Genomic DNA, 23,422 nt, shown 5'->3' with positions numbered 1-23,422 from the left:
TGTATTTTTTTTGCTTTGCTTTGTGTTTGTGATGAATGGAGCAAAAGTATATAAATAAATAAATACATAATTAAATAAATAAAGGTCAAAGGAAAAGAAGGGGGGGAATGCAAAAACTAAGCATATTCAAGAACCTTTGACTTGAGCAGCAGTGATTCATTCCAGCCCTGACAACAAGAAAATACCCCTTCCTGCACTGTCATTTCTAACTGTAAATCCCTCCCACTCCTCATTCTTTAGAATAACGTTTGAAATTCATGTACAAGCTATCACAACCTCAGAGGCTCCACATTCCAATTATGCATCATAAAAAGTCAGCTGTAACTGCTAACTCAGACATTTGGAGAGTTGGGTCCCCAGCCATTCCTCTCATGAGATTTCCTGTAACAGTGATATATGGCCAAACCAAAGGTCAACATTGAAAATAAAAGTCCTGAAACAGGGGAGGAAAAAGAAAACGGAGAAGCAAGAAAATTGAGGGTATGTGTGTATATGCAGTCATTTATTTAGTTAGATACAACAATGGTATTGGTATTACAGGCTGTCCAATTTGCGAAAAGAAAGATTCAAAGAAAGTCCATTCTTGACCAGGTAATCCTGCAGTCAGGACACTTTGGAAAGGACAGCATTCTATACTGTTAGTTGGTGTATTCACTCTCGGATGTGGGAATTCCTAAGAGTTGCTCATCTCACTGTGGGGTCTTGGACAGCTCATCATTGGCCTTTGAGACACTGGGCTGCCAACATTCCAATTTATATTTGGAATGCTTGAACTCTGAACTCAAGTGTCAAGGGGTCACAGTGGGACAAAGACAAGGTGAGCATAATACAAATGTGCTGAAAGACAAAAAGAAAGCAATGTTCCTTTCCTGGACCTTTACAAAAAGTATCTTCCTTTGCAAGGAGCCAGAGAAAGCACTCAGTGTAGTGGGATGGCTTTTATTCAGTTGTTTTGGGAAGCACATTATCTTAAATATGTCTTCCACCCATGCAGTACTGCACAGAGTTGAAAAGTGTGATGTAGTCCTACCCACATGGAGAATGGAAGCACTAACAGCAACATGACGTTAAACAGTTTTGGTTATTTAGCATATTTTAAGCAAATTATTCATACCTCACCCTACTTATAATTATCTCTATTATTGTGTGCCTATAAATTTATACATAAACACACAAACACACTATGTATGTGCATTTGTATATGTATAAATCAAGTATTTATAACACATATAAATACATGAAAATATCACAGGTAGTGCTGATGTGAACACATGTATAATATGAATTCTGATATAATCTTTTATAGCATAGTTCAAAGTGTTTTCTAAATAAGCCTGATTATGACATTGGTTCAGTGTACAAGGATTTAGCTGAATTTAGCTGAAGATAAGAGCATGATTACATATCACAATATCTCAGCTGCTTGTCATCTCCTGTATTTCCTTGTGTTCTTCTAACTTCATATACTGCTTCATGAATGTGTTAGCATGCTTTCTTTCCTGAACTGCTTGTTTGTATATTAGAGTCTCTAGTGGACAGAACCATGAAGTTCAGAGTGAGAGTACTTGGATTCAGTCCCAGTGGCGCCGGAAGCTAGGCTGGAGACCTCTAGCATGCTTCTGAGGGTCTCTGAGTCTCAATGTCCTCATTTACACAAAATGGGAATAATTTGCTAACACACATGGAAAGTGTTTGGAAAACTATTCAATGACTTCTAAATGGAAATGATTGTCAGACCAGGTTTGGGCTAGAGAATTAGGTTTGTCACTGTTATATTGTAGTTTTCACAAATTTGATGGAAGGCCATATTTGGTGATCACGACATTTTAGAACAAGGATGCTACTCTTCTAAAAATCAGACCATGAGAAAGGGGGTGGTGGAGGAACAGCAATGAATAATTTCAGATATTCTGTGGCTCATTCAGCTACTTTAAAAGCAATCTGATATTCTTTCAATTAGAGGTGTCTCTGAAATCAGCACATACTCTTAAGACAACAGAGATAGTAATAGTAATAATCAGCAATATAAATAACTATAAAACTTTGCACTTGCATAGAACCTTTTATTTCAAGACCTTTAGGGACTTGTCAGAAGGTATAAGTGGAATTTTATTTTATTTTTTGCTTTTTTCTTTCAGAGAAAAAAAAAGACAAAACTGGAATGGGATGCTCCCAAAGTCTCATTGGCCTTAAACAAATCTTTGCTCTGAAACTGCACAGCCCTCCTTGAATTTGATCCCTTAAATTATTACCTACTTTGCTCTCTTAAAATAAAATAAATACTTGTAGTTTCTCCCCCGAGAGCAGCTGGCCAGACATGCAGAATGACAAACCTGTGTTGGTTTTCAGGTCATCGCTGATGGAATCTAGAAAAGTTTTTGTACAAATCTGCCCCTTCCTTACTACGTCACAGAGTTCTACAGTGTTTTAACAGTACCATGGGTCCTTAATATGATACATACATGCACGTATATATCATGGAGATATGGCTTTCATTATGTTATATGTATTCTGAAGGGTTTTTTTTTTTTTTTTTTTTTTTTTAATCACCAACAAAGAGAACAAACGACCCAACTCTTATCTCTCATAGGTCAGCGTATAACTTGAATAGACATAAGGTCATCTCCCTCGCTTGACTGCAGATGCTACTGGATTTCCTTTTGTTCTCTGTTAATTTACACTTTTGAATTTTTGAGAATTGACTTTCCAAGCCTTTAATGAAAAACAAGGTGTTTCAGTAATTAACGGGCACAAGCAAAACCTAAAACAGAGCTATCGCACCTTCAGAAACAAATAAGAAATAACATCACCTAAGATGAATGAAAATCACTCCCTTTCAATCTGGCTCATGTTATAAAGATGTCAAGTTTAGCAAAATTCCCCTCACAGAGGGTAGCAAGTTTTCTTGAGGAGCAGAAATATTTTTCTTTCTTGGTATATCTGACCATTCAAATAGCTGTAAATTTCTATTTAAATTTGCGCCCTCTTTTTGCAAAACCAGTGACTATGCCCAGAAGCACATTTCCAGTGCTTGGTCTGGGCACAGCCTCCCGTTGGCATGCTGTGCCAAATTTTGTATTTTGACTTTTTGAATGGAGTGAAGGAAACAAAGACAGCATACTGACAATGGAGAACACTTGGAATGAAACCACTCTCCCAACCAGAGCCCAGAGCAAGGGACTTGACCTGTGTACACTGAACGTGAGTGCATGTGATGCCCTCAGGGTGAGTTTTCCTTTCCCTTAGGGATTGATTCTGCCCTTCCCACAGTCCTGTGGGTTCCACATGGATGAGGATTTCCAGGCTTCGGGGTCCATATTCATTAAAACCCATCACCACCGTACAACCCAGAGACATTAATACTCAGCTAATACACTCCATTAGCTTCCCCTAATTGTATAAGTCATACCTTTTTATGGATCTGCTCTACCTATCAGGGGAACGATGTCTGGAGCAGTAGTGTCTGCACACAAGGTATTAATCAACGAAGACCATGCACAATTTTGCTTGCACAGTTAAAAGGACGGGTGGGCATGGAAGTTAGGGGTCGGAGGGAAGTGAGATCTGAAAAGTTCAATGTAAGAGAAACTTGCCTCCGAATTTATAGCTTGTCTTATCTTTTCCAAGTTCTTGGCTTTCCCACCTGACCCCGAAATGATCTCTGGACATGAATCCACCTCTTTTCAATTGAAGTTGACAAAGGTTCTGTGGGTAGCACTTGAGAAACAAACCAGTGCTATCATCACAACCTATGAAGACAAAACTGTGTCCGAGCACACTATGCACCATCTTGTGTCTCACGGAAGCCATCTTTGCTCTCTACTGCACGCCGCCATTTCTGGTGATGGGAAAAGAATCATCCATGGCACAGAGGCCAATAGTCTTTTGACTCCTCAGAAAGGTCCTCAGGGGAAGGTGCCGAATACATTCTTCCCAGCTAACAGTCGCTGAGAATTTCCTAAGTAGGGACCGACGCCAGCTGATCCCAATGGTTGTCTTTGTTCCTCCCATAATGCGGTTCATAATAAATCTTCTTTCTCTCTGGTTTTAATCTCCCATAGATAAAGGCTTCACAGATTGAACACAAGTTTTCTTTTTTATACACAGGCTTAAGCCATCCAAAAACAATAAGAACAGTAATAATAATAAATAAATAGAAGTGAATCCATAGAAACTCTCGATGTCTGTACAGCAGAAGTGACAAAGTTTAAGTCAAATATTTGTTTTCCCTTTTTTTCATCCACATCAAAGGCAGGAATACAACAAGGCATTGTTAGTTGTGGTGGGCAAACTGGAGTGTCTGCTGATATAACAAATTACGTTTGTTAAGGCCTTTGTCTATGCAGAGTTAATAGTAATGCAGAAGCCAGATTGATTAAAAAGAAAGGGTAAGAATCGTGAAGCAAGGAAGACCAAAAAAAAAAAAAAAGGAAAAGAAAATTAAAAAAAGAAAAAGGAACGAACCAAGGGAGATGGAAAGAGAGAAAGAGATAATGCCAAAAAGAAGTCAATACTGTGTCTACGGATGAAGAAGTACACACTGCTTCCCTCGAGAGCTTCTCGGAGTCTTTGATGTTAATACTGTCAGAGTGAAGGAGAGCAGCTTGGTGGCCTCCAGCGGCAGTTAAAAGATGTTCATCCTCTCAGCCTGTCTGAGGAGTACGTTGGGAAGGATCGGTCTGGGGAAAAGGGCCCTAGCCTAGAATGTCCAGGTAGACTGGAGATGCCTTGGCCAAGTTCTGAAGGAGGGTATGGATGCCCTTGATGTTCTTCCTCATGTGGGGCTCTCGCTGCCAGCACCCCAGCATCAGCTCATACACCTCCTGGGGGCACGTGCGGGGTCGCTGCAGGACTCGGCCCTGAGTGATACACTCTATCACCTGGACAGAGATCAAAGATAGGATGAGACAGGAGGAAAAGCAATGCACATCAAAGAAATGTTAGCGCAAGAAACAGCAGAAGAGGGGCTTTTACAAAAGAAGCCCACTCTTGGTTTCGTTTTCTCAGAAGGAAGAGAACAATTATTATAGGTTAGTTTATATTGTGTTTAATTTGATTGGCTTATATCCATTTTTCCAAGGCACTCTGATTTCACAAAACCGGTGGAAAAATAATTTATATGGAATGCTCCCAAACCTCACACTGGAGCATGTTGTGGTTTTTATTGGTCTGAGATGGAACATGAGTCACTTATGTGTTAAGGCACTGACTGACAGGAAACCTTGCAGGCTATTGGATAAAGGAACTGGATTAAAAAGACAGACATGGATTTGAAAAAGATGTGGGGTGCCTGACCAAGAAGCTGTGCCTCAAATATAAACATATTTGCAAGAGTAAGAATAGAAAAAACAAAACGCTTGAGTTTTTCACTAGAAGTTAAAGTTCTGGTGAAATATTCAAAAGGGAAAGGACCTTGAAACTTTGCTGGAACAATACTAAAGAATTCGCTGGACTGTATGGGTTCTGGAATGCTACGTCTGCTATTAATTTATCAGATGAGCTACATAAAGTGACTCCTCAGTCCCACCACCAGAGGAGCAAGGACATATCAGCGAGCGCTATGCTTTGCTTTCTCAGAGTGACTATACTTTGACCATGAAATTTAGAAACATAGCAGGCTACTTGGGAAGTGTTGCTGCCAACACAACCCCATAAGATAACGTCCTGACATGGTCTTCCAACCCAAAACAAGGCCCCAGCTGGTGGAAGCCTCTGGGATCTCAGCCCTCTGGAGGGCTTTGGCCAGACCCATTGCACACCTCGTTGTTTGACAGCTGGTACCAGGGCTGTTTGCCGTAGGTGAAGATCTCCCACAACACGACCCCCAGGCTCCAGACGTCACTTTCTGTCGTGAATTTCCTGTACATGATGCTCTCTGGAGGCATCCAACGAATGGGCAGCATCGTGTGGCCACCGACCTGGAGAGAAAGGGATCAACAGGGAGGCATCAGTCACTCCAAAACCAGGTGTGGAAGGGAGATGCGGGCGGACACCGTTTGCTTTCCTTATATGCACTTTATAGTTTTAATTGTTTATAAATACATAAGGGATATATGATTTCTTCATAGTCTCAAGCAACAGAGACAGAGGGCAAAGAGTGATCCAAATCATTAAAAAATATATTATTTGCAATTCTTTCTCTCAAAACCAGATAGGAGCAGGGATGATGATTAGGTAGATGATCACCTTGGATAAATAAAACTACACACACATACATGCACTTTCTGCTAGGAGGATGACTCAACCTTCTAATTAACAAGATCACTTTGACCAGGAGAACAAAGAGGGGCTCTGCATCCAAAATGACCAACCAGTGACTCTACTTCCTTGGCAAGGCTAGAGCCTCCTTCTGCCTTCAGGTCTTATGTGTACATGATGCTGACTCAAACCCCTCCACCATTACTCAGCGATAGGCAGGTCAGGCATTATTATTCTCCTTCTACAGATAAGGCAATGAGATTCAGATTGCTTACAGACACAAAAACTCAGGTCTTTGGATTCTAAGCTCAGGACTTTCCTCTATTACAGGGCACTGCTCCTTAGATTATTTACCACAATAGAAATATACATTTTTAAAATGCCCACTTTAATGAAAACACTGAGACTCGGGCATCAGATAGCAATTGCATTAGTACAGGCAAAGAAAACTTTCTTTGACAAAGTAAAATTGTATATGACTTTCTACTTCATGGAGGAAAATTAAGAAGCTCATTTCCGGGTTTGTCAGGGATGCCTGATTTCAAACCCATGAACAGATTACTGCACAGCAGTCCTGTGGCTGGTAAGTTCCGCTTTCCATCCTGGTAACCCCTCAGCACCACCAGGCTACACAGTGTGCCTGACACCTGAGAGCAGGTGGGCTTATCCTACAGCAAAATGTTGGACCTCTGTAACAACTCTGGGTCCTGAGTTTATAGAGTAATGGTGCATAGAGTTTCTGCCCAATTCTAATTCTCAATATCCAGTTAGTATTTATTAAAGGAAGAAAATAAAACTAACAGTACCTGAAAAATATTCCCCTACCCTAGAACCCAAGAGGCTGAAGTGTCACAGATGTCTAACATGCTTGGTGATTCCCAGTGATGTTCTTAGCACCAAAGAAAGCACAAGAGTACAAAAGGAGGAGGGTATTTTATTTCATTTTCTCTGTATGATGCATCCAAATTTGACAAATAGGGACAAAAACTACTGGCTCAGGTTACCATCTTTACTATTCAGCTTTTAATAAACAAAAAGCTCATAAAGGCTAAGTTGGTTTTCATTGGTGTTAGATTTCCTCCCTCTTCCTTCAGCAGTGACAGGTCATCAGTGTTTAATGGACAGAGACTTCTCTTATGGTCTTACCTCATGTCTGAAGGTGGTGGCAACAGTCACCCTCAGGGTCGATACTCAAACTGCAATCAGTGTGGCACAGACACTGACCAACCAGAAGGGATGTGGGTGGTAAACATGGGTACAGCTATCTCAGCGCATTTCTGGCTTGGTGAATATCTGCCCTGTTCATAACTCTGTGACCCCTGGGTACCTAGGACTTTGGGAGAGGGAATCTGCTGATATACCCAGAGGACCTGATGTTTCCAGATGCTTGGGAGGACTTGCAGTATGAGGGTAGAATGATCCCACCAGGTCTGGGCAGCCCACATGGCTGTGGCAAGGAGAGGACTGCTTTGGACCATTCAGGGATGCTGCTGCCACCTCGCAGAGCTAGGCAAATGACCCTTCTGTTTATGTGCTGGGCACTTTGGCACACACATTTTCAAAGATTGTTAACCCCTAGAATAAAGCATCTCTAGTCTCCTTGCCATTCTCTGAAACCATAATTGGAATGTACCACATAGTTTAGAAAACATCTACACACGTCCGGTGCCATTTAATTACGTAAGCAAACCATAAAGAACTCAGGACTCCCGGTGGCTCCTCTAGCCTACAGACGATGAAATTGCTCCTGGCAATTATGGGACCTTGCCTGGGGTGACACTTCCAGCAAGTGGTGTAGATGGGACAGAGGTCTACACATTTTAACAGACCATTTTCATCCACACAGCAAGCATTTTCTGGGGACCTCTTAAGATACAAACATGGCCTTATTCTGCTTACCTAACATGCAAAAAAAAAAAAAAAAAATGGGTAAGATGAAATCAAAGAGAAAACAATCCCTTTTGCTATACATCTTATTTTTAACCTTACCGCTCTCATTTTCACCTTCTTCCTACCTCATAAAGAAGAGCTCATATCATCATTGTTCATCTCAGGATACTGCTGTGGTACAACCAGCTCCACTGTGCATTTTGGTGTTGCTGTTCTTTCTCTTTAGATAAAATAGGACCCCAGTGGTCAAAGTGGCTTAGAGAAGTGGGAATCTCACAATAAAGACTGGAACCTGGTCTTGTTATGCTGTCTGAGTTGTGTTGTTTTGTTTTAACATCCAGGAAAGGGAAGTGTCTGCTAATCTCTTAGAAAGAAGTGTAGAACTTACTAAGAGTGGCGTTCTTTTCTGGGAAGGAATGAATGAATTACTTCTTGCAAAAAGCCTTCCTGCAAGAGCTATTTAGAAGTGTGAAACCTTGAATTTTACAGAAAATTTTAAAGATAAAAGGCTTAAAAGAGTGGACAAATGCATGGCTCTGAGGGTTTCATCCCAGAGTTACACGGAGTGAGAGGGCCTAGTTCTTAGTGAAAAAGACATAGTTATTTCTTTTATGAAAATATTGAAATTAGAATCCAGATTTATCATCAGTATGTAGTTAGTGTGTGGGAGTAACAAGAGACTGGGATATTGTGACCCAGCACGGTGTTCTTTCTGCTATCAGTCCCTCAAAATGTTAAAAGCTGGCAATCCCAGAAGTTCTTAGATCAAATGTGTCAAATGTACTATAAATTGCAACCCTCTTCAATTTAAGGAGATCTATCAGGGACTGAGCCTTATTAAAGTATATAAGGAGTTTGGCAGGAAAGAACAAACTTAACTTTGGTAAATTAAACTATTTGAATGTGTGTTTGTGGGAGAGATAACCATTTATATATGTCTCGAACAAGACAACTAAAAATACACTTAGGGGTGTGTTAATTCAGCAAGATCTTAGGATTTCCATATCTATCTGGACATTCACAGCTGCAATGCAGTGGATGACAATAGCTGGTTTCCAATAGCTCAGTCACCTGTTTCCTACTTGGGTAACCTTGACTAGTTGCCAAATGTCTCTGTGGCCAAGGTATAATAATTATATATAGGTACCAATGTATACCTCCCAATGTTGTTGGGAGGTATTTACTGGAGCAGGCATTTGTGAAAGTGCTTTCTAAGTCTTAAAGCATTAAATGCTTTTGAGGTGTGGCTCTCTTCTCTGGAACCTTCACTCACTTACTTCCTCCACGAGAAGCAGCCATTCTGGAGACGTTAAGAAGAATCATTATATCTCACTCTCCTGAACTCCTCATTTGGCCATAACCAAGTGGCTCCTTTGACAGCAACACCCACTTTTTTTGTTTTTTTTGGTCATTGGCAATGCAAGATAGAAAATCTGATGCTGGTTCTCTCTCCTGCATTGCTAATGGCCAAGAAACAGCTTTTGTTTCCTCTAAAGAAGAGAGAGAGAGAACAAAAGATTCACATTTTGATTTACATGTTTTCTCAACTGATCGTTTATTTTCTGCTTGCTGTCTCTTTGGGGCAGATTTTTCACTCTAATTCTTTCAAGAATCCCTTCTGGGATTTCACGCATGCTGTTATAAATAATGCTTTCCTTGTTCAGATGTCAAATGGGTGAGTGGTGGGACAATCTAATAAAAGTTCAGACAGGGTTCACAAGTTTTCTAAGCCCATTTAGAACATTTCTGAACATTTCTTTTGCAACCCTTTCTCAGAATTTTGAAGCATGTCACAAAAGCAGACCCTCCCCCTGCAAAAAAAGTCACTGTTGTTACAAATTACTGTCACATTCTAGTTATAGTCACTTGACGGTTTTTGGACCACACAAACAACACACTGCGCAGCAACAAACACAATGAGACATTTGTTTTGTATCGTACTACTTGGCAACTTGCCCTCATGCCCTTGCTTAAATATTTGTGAGATGGAATGTGATCCCAGGAATGACACTGGGAGTCAGAATTCCTGCTCCCAGCCTGATTTGCCGTGGGGCCTCCAGGACTCTCCAGTAATTAAGCTGAATGCGGTCTCATGGTCTTCACTAAACTCACCAGGTTGATCTGGTGCAAGATGAGAAACCCAGTTATCTGGAGAGTTGACTTGGACTTGCAATTGTTATTTTCCTCAACCCAAGAGACTGGAGTTCTAGTTCTTGTGCTGCTATTAACTAGCCTGAGCAGGTACCCTTAGATCTGGCTTCTGTTTTTAATAGTAAAATGTAAAGAGTTAGGGCAGCTCTTGGTTACCTCCAGCACAAAAACGCTGTGGTTCCAGAGTCACCCACCACCTAGGCGCCACCATAATCATCCATCAACACTCAGTCTTCACCATTTACAAAGAATTTCTATTCAATTATCCCACTTGAACGCAGTGGTTATGCTCCAGAGCAGACATGGACTCGCCTGGATAGTGCAAGTAATGCCCCTAAAAGTCAGTGAGTTTAAGTAGTTTACCTAAAGCCACATACCAAACCTCTCCCCATTGGACAACCTGTATTCATTAGGATGGACCACTCTGCTTTTCTGCTTTCTCCAGTCTCCATACACACTCTGTGTTCACCAGCAAGTTTAGGTGGCTTCCCATCCAGGGCCAAGTTACTCATGCCTCTTAGAAAGTTTGATCTTCTTCCCTTTCTCCCTACTTCCCAAAGGTCTCCTAAAGGCAAGCTCAAGTCCCACCACTTCAAGAAAAAACTCTCCCTCCCTGCTGCAGTGCAGGGATGGTTCTAGTACTGTTAGTGTAGCTCTGGGAATACAGAAGGAACTCCTCTCTTTGCCTAACGTATCACATGCCTCAAGAGAGATGTACACAATTCAGTACTTTCTGGTGGGAGATGAGGCAGAGGCTGGTAAGCATACCATGTCTTCAGTGGGTTCCTCGTGAGTGCTGCTGTTTGTCTCAATGTGTTTCTTGAAAGAGATCAGTCTTCACTACCTTCCCGTACATTCTCCAGTCATTTCTGGTCATTTCTGTAAACTCTCGATAGAACCAAGCCTTAGATTAGACGGATGGAAACAGTCTCACCCATTTGATGCTACAAATAAGAAATTCATAACTTCTCAAAATGCAGCCAAATCTACTGTGGTTCACAAGGAGTAGAGAGGCTCTCTAAGTCGTATAAGAAATCCCATGTCTAGGTTTGCCACCTGTACAGTAGACAGGGGGAGTGTCCACGTTGCAGACTTGGAATTGTTATGTCTGGGAATGAAGTCTAGGAAGACTTCATTATGTATAACATAAAGGAGTATTTTTCTAAAGATAGTTACTAGTATCGCATCTCTTCTGAGGCTGGAGAAAATTAGGAGAGACTAAAGAAGGAAGTTAAACTACGGAAAAATAATTTTAAAAACCAGATGACCATCAGGACTGCTAAATCACTGCAACTTGGTTAAACCAGCAAAGCTAATCAGAACAATGTCTGAGGCACAAGGCCAAAAAGAAATTCCATAGTGCCTAAAATAAATCAACCTGAAAAAAAAATGGACCCTGTTTTTAAAATATATCAAGAAAAGAACTCTTCTTTTAGCCCTTAATATTTATTTCTATGACACCTCATAATTTTGATAGTGATATGTAGAGAAAAATAACAACTGCGTTCTAGTTAAAATACCCAGGCCTGAACATTCTTTAAATCTACCTGTTTGAAAGGTATTTCAAGACAGTGAATCCTGAAGAAAATACTAAAAGGCCCTTGGTGTAAATATCTTGCATTAGAAATCAAAGATTTTATATTTAAATCAGAATGGACACATCTAATTAGTTTGACTGTAAAGTTTATTTCTTACTCAATAAATTCAAAGTACACACTCTGGTCATTAGGTTGTAAATTGTGAAAAATTTCAGTTGTTTGTGGCTAACGAACAATTTGTTTTTTGAAATTGGAAGACTGGAATTTAGGGAAATGAAGGAATTTGCTGAGCAAATGTAAATATGAATTGGCAACCAAATGGTATTGAAGACAGCTCTCTATCCCACGTCTCTTCATGCTGACAGGCTAGGTTCTTTCCTATGAGTTGTCTGTTATCCTTGGTACAAGTTAATGAGGAATGCACTGCTCATTTTCCAGGTATACTGGGAGACGAGAGAGCAAGTGACAGGTTAGCTCTCCCCACTATGTTGGGCTTCTTAGAAAATGCATTTATCATCCTCCTTGCATCTCCATCTTCTTCCCTTCTCTTCTACTATATCCACTCTTCTCCATACTGCCCCTCCCTGTTCATTCCTAGAATCCTCCTCTCAAATCTCACTTGTCCAGACCTAGTACAAATGCCAGTGTCACATTTAGTCTTTTCTCATTTGTCTCTTACTTCCCCCAAAGGATCATACCCCACCAAAATTCACTCTCCCTCTGTCATCTTCCTTCTGTGCTTCTGAGAGGCACATTGGTAGACAGGAGCCTTTCTACAGACCCAAAGCAAATGTCTCTCTGGCTTTGAAGCTGCTAGTGACTTAGAGGTGAGTAATGCCAATCTGGGACCTTCTAAACTCAACTAGCAAAGACCAATGATGCCGGGGAGGCCACTTTCAGCTTGTGGTATTTAGTCAGTGAGTGAGTGATAACTTATTTGGAAGCCAAACATTCTAGTCCCTTAGAAACTTGTAGGCCAAAGGGCAAGCCCCATTAAGAGATGATTAGTTGTCAGAGGCTTTCGGTTGCATTAAATATTGAAGGGGCTCCTAGAGCTCCTCATCACACCCTACGCTCCATTGCTTTGTTTCAGCAGTTTTTCCTGATGTGTTCCTTAAAAATTCATGAACCTGTAAACTTTAAGGAATAGCTAGACCTTATTTATTTATTTATTACATGATGTATCTGTAATAGGAGGCTAAAAACAAGGCCTGTAATCCCAGCACTTTGGGAGGCCAAGGCGGGCAGATCACGAGGTCAGGAGTTCAAGACCAGCCTGACCAACATGGTGAAACCCCTTCTCTACTAAAAATACAAAATTAGCCATGGGTGGTGTCACGCACCTGTAATCCCAGCTACTGAGGAGGCTGAGGCAGGAGAATCGCTTGAACCTGGGAGGCGGAGGCTGCAGTGAGCCAACATGGCTCCACTGCACTCCAGCCTGGGCGACAGAGTGAGACTCCATCTCAGAGAAAAAGAAACAATGTCCACAAAATCTACCCTTTGGAGAAGAACCTGGAGTCATTGTGGCTGGACAATGACCACATCCAGGAAGAAGAGAATTCTATTACAAAGAGTGATAGGGGGTTTCCAGGCGTGTGACTACTCAATCAGGGAATGCTTTGTGCATAAAAACAGGCTTTTCTGCCTCATCTCTCACTCCTGAATGAACATAGCTCGGGGCAGGTAAGGAGGAGTGCTGGAACCAGCTTCATCTCCCTCTTTTGAGTACTGGAAATGGATTACTGCCACTCCTGGAACTGCTGTTATTTGTAGCCTATAATATCTTTCAATCTGGTCACAGACAAAAGGTAATGACTTAGTAACTTCAAGGCCAATATTTTTGGGTTAGTCAAAGAGAAGCTGTGCTGGACCTTAATGTTAACAATATTTTGTCAAATACTTTTTATGTCTTTAAATATTTATTCTCCCCAAATAAGGCAAATTAGCATCTGTTTTGAAGGGACAGGTCACAGAGCTACTATGACTATCTCCTGACACCTGGATTCTAGATAAGGCAAATTCAACACAAAATTTACATTCAAATTTGATTGTATTTTTTCTACTGTGAAATAATAATAATGATAGAAATGATGATAATAATTATACCTCAGGCTTGCCTACACTTTTTGCTTTTTTATAACATTTCCGTAGCTCTTCACTCTATAATAATTGTGCCAACTTCAAAATATTGTTGCAAAGAGTAGATATTAGAAAAATGTCTTTCTTTGGAAGAAGCCAGACTCAAAACCCTTAGGTGATTCCTTTTACACGATATTTTAAAAAGACAAACTATAGACCTGAGAGGAGGAGAGGACTTGCTTTAGTCAGGCACACGGGAAGCCTGAGGGTGATGGAAATGTTCTACCTCATGGTTGTGACGGCAGTTAAATGACTGTGTTTGCCAAGACTCACAGAACTGTGTACTGAAAAGTGATCTATACTATGGGTATATTATACTTCAATGAGCCTTCCTTAAAAATAAACAAACAAACCAGGCACGGTGGCTCACGCCTGTAATCCCAGCACTACAGGAGGCAGAGACGGGAGGGTCATGAGGTCAAGAGATCGAGACCATCCTGACCAACATGGTGAAACTCCATCTCTACTAAAAACACAAAAAATAGCTGGGCCTGGTGGCGCATGCCTGTAGTCCCAGCTGAGGCAGGAGAATCGCTTGAACCTGGGAGGCAGAGGTTGCAGTGAGCCGAGATCACACCACTACACTGCAGCCTGGGTGACAGAGTGAGACTCCATCTCAAAAATAAAATAAAATAAAAAACAAACCCCTTAGGACAACTCCTGGCACACAGTAATGTACAACAAACTTCAGCTGTTATAGTTAGTCTACGTATTAGATTCTCCACTAATCCTGTGGGGTAGGTCAGACATGTTCTTTTATCCCAACTTAAGAGATAAGGAATTTCAAGGGACCGACTCAAGAGCACACAGCTAGGAAGCAGAGAGACTAGGTCAGGACCATCTCTCCAAAGGCTTAGCATTCTGCATTTTAGCTTTAGTCTGACATGGACTCAGCTGCAGGGGTGGGAAGGGCTCTCTGTTTTAGTCTGCTTGGGCTGCCACAACAAAGTTCCACAGACCAACAGAAATTTATTTTCTTACAGTTTTTGAGGCTAGAAGTTGAAGGTCAAGGTTCCAGTCAATTTGCTTTCTGGAGAGGGTTCTCTTCCTGACTAGTAGGTGGTTGCTTTCTTGCTGTGTCCTCACATGGAAGGAAGAGAGAGCGAGCGAGAGCAAGAGAGAGCTCTCAGATGCCACTTCCCATGAGAACACTAATCTTACGGGTTCAAAGACCCACTCTCATGACCTCATTTAACCTTAATATTTTCTCAGAGGTCTCCATCTCCAAACAGAGTCATACTGAGGGCTAGGGCTTTGATGCATAAATTTTGAGGGGAACAGATATTCAGTTTGCAACACTCTCCTTGCTCATCCCTCCCTTCTGATTCTGGCATACTTCAGGGGAGCAAGAACAGCTCTGAACACCAGGAGGTGGGCAGTTGTGGTCCAGAATCCAAATCGGTAGCCCTTTATCAGATCTTCACATTCCCAAGTGAAGACCCAACCCTACCGCTCCCTTCCCTTCCTAGGTAACTCTTGGTGCCTTCCCTATTGCTATCTCATTCTAGAGCTTAGCAAATGGCTAAAACCTGCTGTTGTTCTACAGCAGCCCTAGTCCATTTCCAGTGCAAACCTTACAGCAATCTCTTCCCTCTCTCCTCTACACACCCCTTTGCAGGTTCCCTGGGAGTTGGTTAAGGGAGAATGAGGAGGCCCTGACACTCCCTGGTGAGGTGTATACAGGGGCAGAATGGCTTCCTGGACTCCATGTCACCCGAGGTTACCTCCCACATGGGTTTCATTTTCCCCATGACACAGGGAAGGCCTCCTGCTTGTGTACTGTATATAATCTAAACAGCCAAAGACCCCTAGTTTTAGAAGCGATTGTAATTTCATCTTATTTTACATTTGGCTCTAATGGGGAGCAAGTAAATCTTCTCTCAGTATAGCATTAAGCTTTCATCACACAGAAGTTTTAGAATTACATTTGGATCTAGAAACAATGATTCTTCATTAGATAGTAACAACATGCTCTTCCCCTTCCGGTGATAGCCTCACTCCCCAGTAACTCTTAATCTTCACAGGAGTTTCCAAGTGGATCCATGGAAGAATGAAACCCTTAGAAAGTACTAATACACCACGCTGCCTGGTGTGAGGTTACTGTGTTTACACATCACTTAGCAATGGGGAGCTGCACATTCCAAAAATATACATTTCATCAAGCTGCCTTTTTAAAATGTGCAATGTTACCAAGTTTTCATGGCCTCCTGAGCATTATATGTTGAACCCAAGATACCATCTAACTTTCAGCATTTGAGACAAAAGCATTGCACCCTTTGATGGTGAAAAGCCACGGAGACTACCAAGGTGCTGAGAAAAGGCAACCAGGAAAGCAGAAGCAATATGTGTGTCATTGTCTATGTTATGATGATGGCATTATGCTGGTTTAGGACCAAAACTCCAATGTAAGACTCTTCCTACAGAAGTTACTGAGACAGGCTGATATTCCAGGTAGCTTTTAGAAAAGGATGAATGCAGTGATTTGTCAACAGAGCCAGAAAAGCAAAGGCTTTTCTGCATTCCAAACAGCACTCTCCGCATCATCTGTGATTGTGGTGATGACTGCTGTCCCGCGTGCATCCTGTCCAGTGAGTAGACAGAGTGGCTGTCCCACCGTCAATCCCAGCTTCTTCAATAATACTGAAGACTGCTGGAATTTATATTCCACCATTAGCCTGAAATGAGGACTTAATATACGAAAGCCAGTTAAAAATGAATAAGGTCTTCTTTCCTCTCAGCTGGGGAAGTGCATTCTGCTATGGTTACTGATGTCTGCCTTCACGTGAGTGTAACAACAGCAGAAAACTACTTTCTCTAGAGAGTTCTAAATGCTAACCTGGCATCATTATGGTTCTAACTACCAACCTGGCATCATTATGGTTCTTTTCTGCTATGTCTGTGATATATGTAACACATAGCAATTGTGACCTTGGCTTTGAAGGACATGATGATTACTATGATGATTGTGAGAGTTAAGAAATAATATAATAAGTTAGCTTTCCCTTACTGAGCATGTACTTTGTGTGCCATGCTCTGAGATGAAGACATGACCTACATTTAAAGCTCATTTTCCTTATTCCTCTTTGGATATACTTACAGATAAAATATACCCATAAAAAGTGCACGTGCTACAAGCAGCAGCTGCTTTGCGATTTTGAAATTGGAACTCAGTTTCTGACCAACTCCTTTTCTCGGCACAGTGGTGAAAAGTGGAAGCTCAGTGTTAGGGGAGTCGCTGTAGCATAGCCCTGTGCTTCTCAAACCTTTCCACCAAAGCACCCCAATACTGCAGAAAGAGATAAACAGTTGAGGGACTGGGGATTAACTGGGACCATACCTGGAGCACTAGCCCAGGTGTTTATGGCAAGTCTGGAATTTATTTAAAGTCTTATATTTCATCTTTAACATCGGATACAATGATTGCATTAGACTTCCTAATGCATTATGAAAAGTAAGCTTATTTTGCGGTTTCATGAGTCTATGGTCCAGACACACGATCTTGGGTCCAAAGGCTACCCAGCCAGACTCCTGTTGGAGAAGCCTGGAAGCAGAAGTGAATGAGCTTTGGAGTCCACAGACCTGGTTTCCTGTTCTAGATCAGCCACTTGCCAACTAGCTGAATGTAAATAAATCACTTGTCTTAGAGTCTGTTCATTGCATTCAAAAAGGGATAAAACCTATAAGCCTAAATCAAGCCTATAAACTGCCCCAATAGGCTAAACATTCCGAAGAGGTGATATTTCCCTTGGAGAACAGCCTTACGGCTGGGACTTCAGCAAAAGGAAACATTCAGGCAATAGCATTAGAGTAACAGTGAAGCCCTTGCTGCAGGATTTGGTACAGTCCTGCTCCACTGCAGGACCCTGAGGGGCACCAGTCACGCTGCGGCCCGGGTGCATGCTCCCCCTCCTCCTGGAGTTGTATGATGCAGTGAACTACAGTGAAGACCGGGGCTTCTTGTGCTTACAACGACTTTCCGTGTGACTGTGGGCAAGACATCACCTCCCTTTAAGACACAGTTTTGTTTTTTGTTTTTTTTTAATGTGATAAAAAGCATTAAGATTTCTTGAGATTTTATTTTATTTTGTTTATTATGCTTTAAGTTCTAGGGTACATGTGTACAACGTGTAGGTTTGTTACATACGTATACATGTGCCATGTTGGTGTGCTGCACCCATTAACTAGTCATTTACATTAGGTATATCTCCTAATGCTGTCCCTCCCCCTTCCCCCAATCCCACAACAGGCCCCGGTGTGTGATGTTCCCCTTCCTGTGTCCAAGTGTTCTCGTTGTTCAATTCCCACCTGTGAGCGAGAACATGCGGTGTTTGGTTTTGAAAATGATGAAACAAACACAACACAGCCGCTACAAAGGACACTGACTCTCATGCCTTTTTATGGCTTCGCATACTATTCCATGAGCTGTAAACTGCCGCCACACTCTTTTCTTAATCAGGTCCTATCATCCTGATGCCACATTTTGGTTGGTCGTCTCAACGTCACTATAACAAACATTGCTATTCTGAATAGTGCTGCAATAAACATACGTGTGCATGTGTCTTTATACCGGCATGGTTTACAATCCTTTGGGTATATACCCAGTAATGGGATGGCTGGGTCAAATGGTATTTCTAGTTCTAGATCCTTGAGGAATCACCACAGTAAGACACAGGTTTTTTATTCATAGAATCTGGGACGATGATACTTATCGCATCCTATCTGTGAGGTTCAATAAGTTAGTTGACATAAAGTGTGACTTCAGTGGTAGCAACCAATCCACATGTGATAAATCACTACTCTTGCTTCCTTGCACATATCTTTATTTTGGTCCATTTCAACACATTTGTATTTATACAGTCCTGCCCCATTGTGGTCGGGACTGTTGGTTGGTGCAAAAGTAATTGTGGTTTTTGCCATGAAAAGTAATGGCAAAACCACAATTACTTTTGCACCAACCTAAAGTCAGTGCTATGTGCACTGTGGGAAAACAAAGTTGAATGAGATAGGGTTCCTGCCCTCCAGAGCTTGTTCTACGACCATAATGCAAGACGGAGTTGATGCCACAGTGGAAATGTGAACAAATGGCTGTGGGTTGTGATAGTCCCAGCACTAATACAGTGTGGCTCACTCCTTAATCTAGCTATGCTGTCAGTTCCCTTCTGCTAACAGGTTGATAACAGGACACCCAAACATTTGCCAGTGTGTCTAGAGGGTCACATGGAAGAAGACTGCAAAAACTAGCTCACAGAAGATAGCAGGAGACAAGGTTTTTCAAAGACATTTCCATTCCCTGCCTCAAGGTCCCAGTTCCTCACTGAAGTTTTCTGTGAAGAAGGTGTTAGCCACAATGCCCCAACAGAGGCTGCAACGGCTGAGCTTGTGTGCAGCTGTGTGGCTAACGTTTAACATCTAGCTACCATTTACTGCAGGCTTACCATGTGCTAGGCATAACCAAGAACTTTATGGCTATTATTGAATGAGCCACAGTGAATCACAAGCCTAGCCAATGTAGGGATAAAGAGGCCATATCAGTTAGGGATTCCAATCCGCTACATGTCACAGAGACAGTGGTTTAATCATAAGAGGGGCTTCATTTTTCTCAGTTAGTAGAAGTCCTGAAGTATGTAGTCAAGGGCCTGTGGAATACTCTAAGATGTCTTTCCAAGGCCATGCTTCCAAAGACATCTCGAGACTGTCTACTTCTTTCCACCTCCATTTTGAGAAATCTTCAAGTTCCATCATTCCCTCCTCCCCCTGTCCCCTGGGCTACTGCAACAAACTCCCCATTTTCCTTCTGACCTTTTTCCAATTAGCAGTTAATATAATAGCAAACTCTTCAATGACTTCCCATTGCCCTTATGATAAAATTAAAACTCTTCGGCGCCATTTGATCTCAGCGCCTTTGCTGGTCTCGTGCCTCTCTGTCCTTTCCTTGCAGGGTCCTCCACATTTTGATCTTCCCTTTCTTTTTTTTTTTTTTGAGACGGAGTCTCGCTCTGCCGCCCAGGCTGGAGTGCAATGGCCGGATCTCAGCTCACTGCAAGCCCCACCTCGTGAGTTTACGCCATTCTCCTGCCTCAGCCTCCCAAGTAGCTGGGACTACAGGCGCCCGCCACCACACCCGGCTAGTTTTTTGTATTTTATTTTAGTAGAGACGGGGTTTCACCGTGTTAGCCAGGATGGTCTTGATCTCCTGACCTCGTGATCCACCCGTCTCGGCCTCCCAAAGTGCTGGGATTACAGGCTTGAGCCACCGCGCCCGGCCTTGATCTTCCCTTTCTTTCCTAAACTCCTTTAGTTTTTTCTGATGGCATAGGTCCCTCAAACACGCTGCTCTTCAATTTTTACCGGGCTAACTTCCACTTGTCCAACAGGACTTAACTTAAATACCATGTTCCTAGGCATCAAAAGCAGGTTCCCTTGTTAGATCATAATGGTAAATCCCTTTCCCTCACAGCCCCAGTCAGCCGTAAGGGTATCCTTATTCCTGTGGTTACCTGTTTGCGATTTCCTCCAGCCTCTAGATTACAACTTCATGGGAGACAGCACAGTCCAGTGCTGGGATGCTCAACAAATATTTGTCAAATGAATTGCTTGCATGTGGTTGCTCTAGGGAATGGTCTCGGGGTGGACAATACTGTGAGAAATAAATATGGAAGGAGAACCAGCAGCTAAACCAAACAGGCAGCTTCCTGTAAGCCCTAGTGGGGCTGCTGGCACATACCCCTTGGAGCCCAGAGGGGTATCCTGAAGGGAAAGGCAAATGGACAGTAGCTGATCGGCTTTAGAGGAGGACATCCATGTCCTGTTGAGACTGTAAATCAGGAAAAAACCAGACATATGTTGTGCACAGGGTAACGAACATATAGGATACATTACCAGGAAAAGCCACTGAGAGCACAGATGAATGAGTCAAAGTGACCCTTCAGCAGAGGATAGTGTGAGAGGGAGCTGGGCAAAGTCAGTGAGAAGGGAAGTGTTGGGCGCCCTGTCCCCAGGGGTGTCTTTCTTTTGCTCCTCCTGTGGTATAACCTGTTGGCCATCCCACCTCTACTGCATGAAGCCATCCAACTACAGCAGCCTCCTTGTAGCCCCATCAGAATTTCCCCAGGGTGAGGAGCCTCGGAATGGCAGTCTGGCTTGGAAGCAGGAGTGGCTCACCGTGAAGCTACCTTGGCATGGCCACATGTATGCTTAGCACGATGGCCAGGGAGCCCAAGGGGGCCAGCAGAGCTTAGTAAAAAGAGGTCTAACTATCCCCAAACCAGCCCCCAGCATTGCCACTGCCTCCTGTAGGAGCTCACTCCCACCCCTACCACTATAGCTCCACAGCCTTAAGTCAGGGCCAGAGTGCCATGCACTAACTCATGTTGGGAGAAGCTAAACTTCCCTCTTGCCAAACTCCTTCTCTCTCAATGGACTATTTGCATTACAATAGATAATAAGAGAAGCTATTATAATATTTTTAGACTTCTTAAACCCTTATTGCAAAACGTATAAGTTTCTTTTTCCTTAACCACAGAGTTGATACTCGTTTGCTTGTTTTGATAACATTCACTTATTCAGCAAAATATATTGTGCTACCTCCTGGGTGTGAGGCATTGTCGTAGGCACACGTGTCATGGATGTGAATAAGCTCCATGCCCTCATGGAGCTCTCATTTTAGTGGGAGACAAAGGTCATATGTAAATAAACAAATACCTATGCACAATAATTTCAGATGGTGATAAATACTGTGCCAAAATAATAGAGTAAGGGGCTGGAAAGAACAGAGGGCCAGTTCTATTTTAGATACACAGGTAGGTCAGTCAAGGCTTTTCTGAGTAGGTGATATCTAAGCAGAGATTTGAATGAAGTAAAAGAACAAGACATGCAAACATTGGGAAGAGGCACATTCCAGGTATTGGGATCAGCAGGTACAAAAGCCTGGAGCCAGGAACAACTTCTATGTGTTTCAAAAGGAAGGAGTCCAGTGTTACTTGGGGTTATCATCAGTAGGGTTCTGTATAATAAGCACAGCTGCACTGGGATGTGTGTGTCTATATCTGTATCTGTATCTACATCTATATTTATATCTCAATACCTCTATCTTGAAATAATTTGCTACTTCCAGGCAATATTTTAAGGCGCATTACATGATATTATGGGGTTTTACAACAAATACATAGTCTATGGCCTAGCTGTCATTGCCATTTACTAAGCAGGGAAACAAAGACATAGAAATCCAAGACCACTGTCAGAATCAGGGTCCAAGATGGCGATGGAAGACAGATGTTTCAAATCCTCTAACCTTGCCTCTTTCTGTTTGATTTCTGCCTTTCATTTTGCATCACTTCCCCAAGTCCACCTGGTGGCATAACCAGCTATGCAAGCCAGCTAAGGCAATCATCAGTCATGTTTTCTGAGTCTTCTTCAGGAGGAAATCTCTTCCTCTTTGATGCAGAGAATTTGACAACGACATCATTGCACCACATCAATAACCAATGCTTTCTTTTGCATGAAGTCACAGGTTCTAGGAAACAAAGCAGGTCTGACTCTGTGGGTGTCCCTAACAGTCCCCCAAGGTCCCAGTTCCTCACTAGAAAAGAGAAAACAGCAGCAGAGGGATCCTATTACTACTAGTTCCTTCAGTGTTTCTCAGAGCTCAAATCTCTGGGATGCTTAGTCATAGCCCCCTTGGGACTTCAGCTTTAGGATTTATGCGAATGGTCTCTGCATGCTTCTCTCAGTCAGTACCTGGGTAGGAGAATCTCTCCAAATTACCTTGTTTTTCCTAATTATTTCCCCAATATTCCACCCGTTATGTGATCACATCACTGCTAAGGCGGTCACCCTTTTACTCCTAAAGCAATTTGAGCTGTCTTTGAGGAAGAAAGCTGCCCTTATGGTATCCTGGGAAGAAGAGAAAAGATCTCATAGCCATGAAGTCCTTCATGATGATCAGCTGGCATTCTTTTCTGGGTGTGTGTGCATCTTCCTTTCTGCCTCTAAATCCCTTAGTCAACTCCTGTGATTATATTTCTGCAAATTTCTTCCCAAGGTCTCTATCCTTTACAACCGTACTTTTTTTTTTTTTTTTTTTTTTTACAGCAATACATCTATTTATGTGCAGATCATTGGCATTTAGGATATTATATTAACTGGTTAATATCCACTTTACTTCAATTCTTGAAATAGCTTAAATGAAATATATAAAAGTCTTCCAGCACTAGTATCTACTCTCTGAACACAGACTTGGGGATTATAATTCTCTTTATCCCTGAATTTGTCTTTGGAGCTGAAGCCAAGAATACTCCCAAGAATGGCAATGGCTTGTACAGAATGAACAAGGGATTGCAAATTAACTGGAAACTATAGAGAAAAGCAGAGATGATTTATTTTCAACTTAAGAACATCAGACTTTGGAACAATTTTTCCCCTTTCCAATGGTGGTCTGTCCTCTGCTGACCCAAGGATTAAATGTCCTCAGATTTCATGCCCCTTTTGAAAATCCTTCCTTCCTT

General features: G+C 42.1%; 1 protein-coding gene across 6 annotated transcripts in view; it reads right to left on the bottom strand.

Moving 5' to 3' along the window:
• Nucleotides 1-4: 4 nt before the first annotated feature.
• The window catches only part of NTRK2 (neurotrophic receptor tyrosine kinase 2), a 373,097-nt gene continuing 349,679 nt past the window's right edge, over nucleotides 5-23,422 (bottom strand). For all 6 annotated transcript variants that reach the window (XM_017859916.1, XM_017859921.1, XM_017859918.1 and 3 more), the window contains 2 exons: nucleotides 5,760-5,918; nucleotides 5-4,880 (listed from right to left, as the gene is read on the bottom strand). In XM_017859916.1, coding sequence (XP_017715405.1) covers nucleotides 4,695-4,880; nucleotides 5,760-5,918 — 345 coding nt within the window. In that variant the 3' untranslated portion in view covers nucleotides 5-4,694. The remainder of the gene's footprint in view (nucleotides 4,881-5,759; nucleotides 5,919-23,422) is intronic.

The sequence above is a fragment of the Rhinopithecus bieti genome, unplaced genomic scaffold (genome assembly GCF_001698545.2).
Source record: "Rhinopithecus bieti isolate Rb0 unplaced genomic scaffold, ASM169854v2 scaffold_51345, whole genome shotgun sequence".
Lineage (NCBI taxonomy): Eukaryota > Metazoa > Chordata > Mammalia > Primates > Cercopithecidae > Rhinopithecus > Rhinopithecus bieti.
This window is presented reverse-complemented; position numbering and strand designations above follow the sequence as displayed.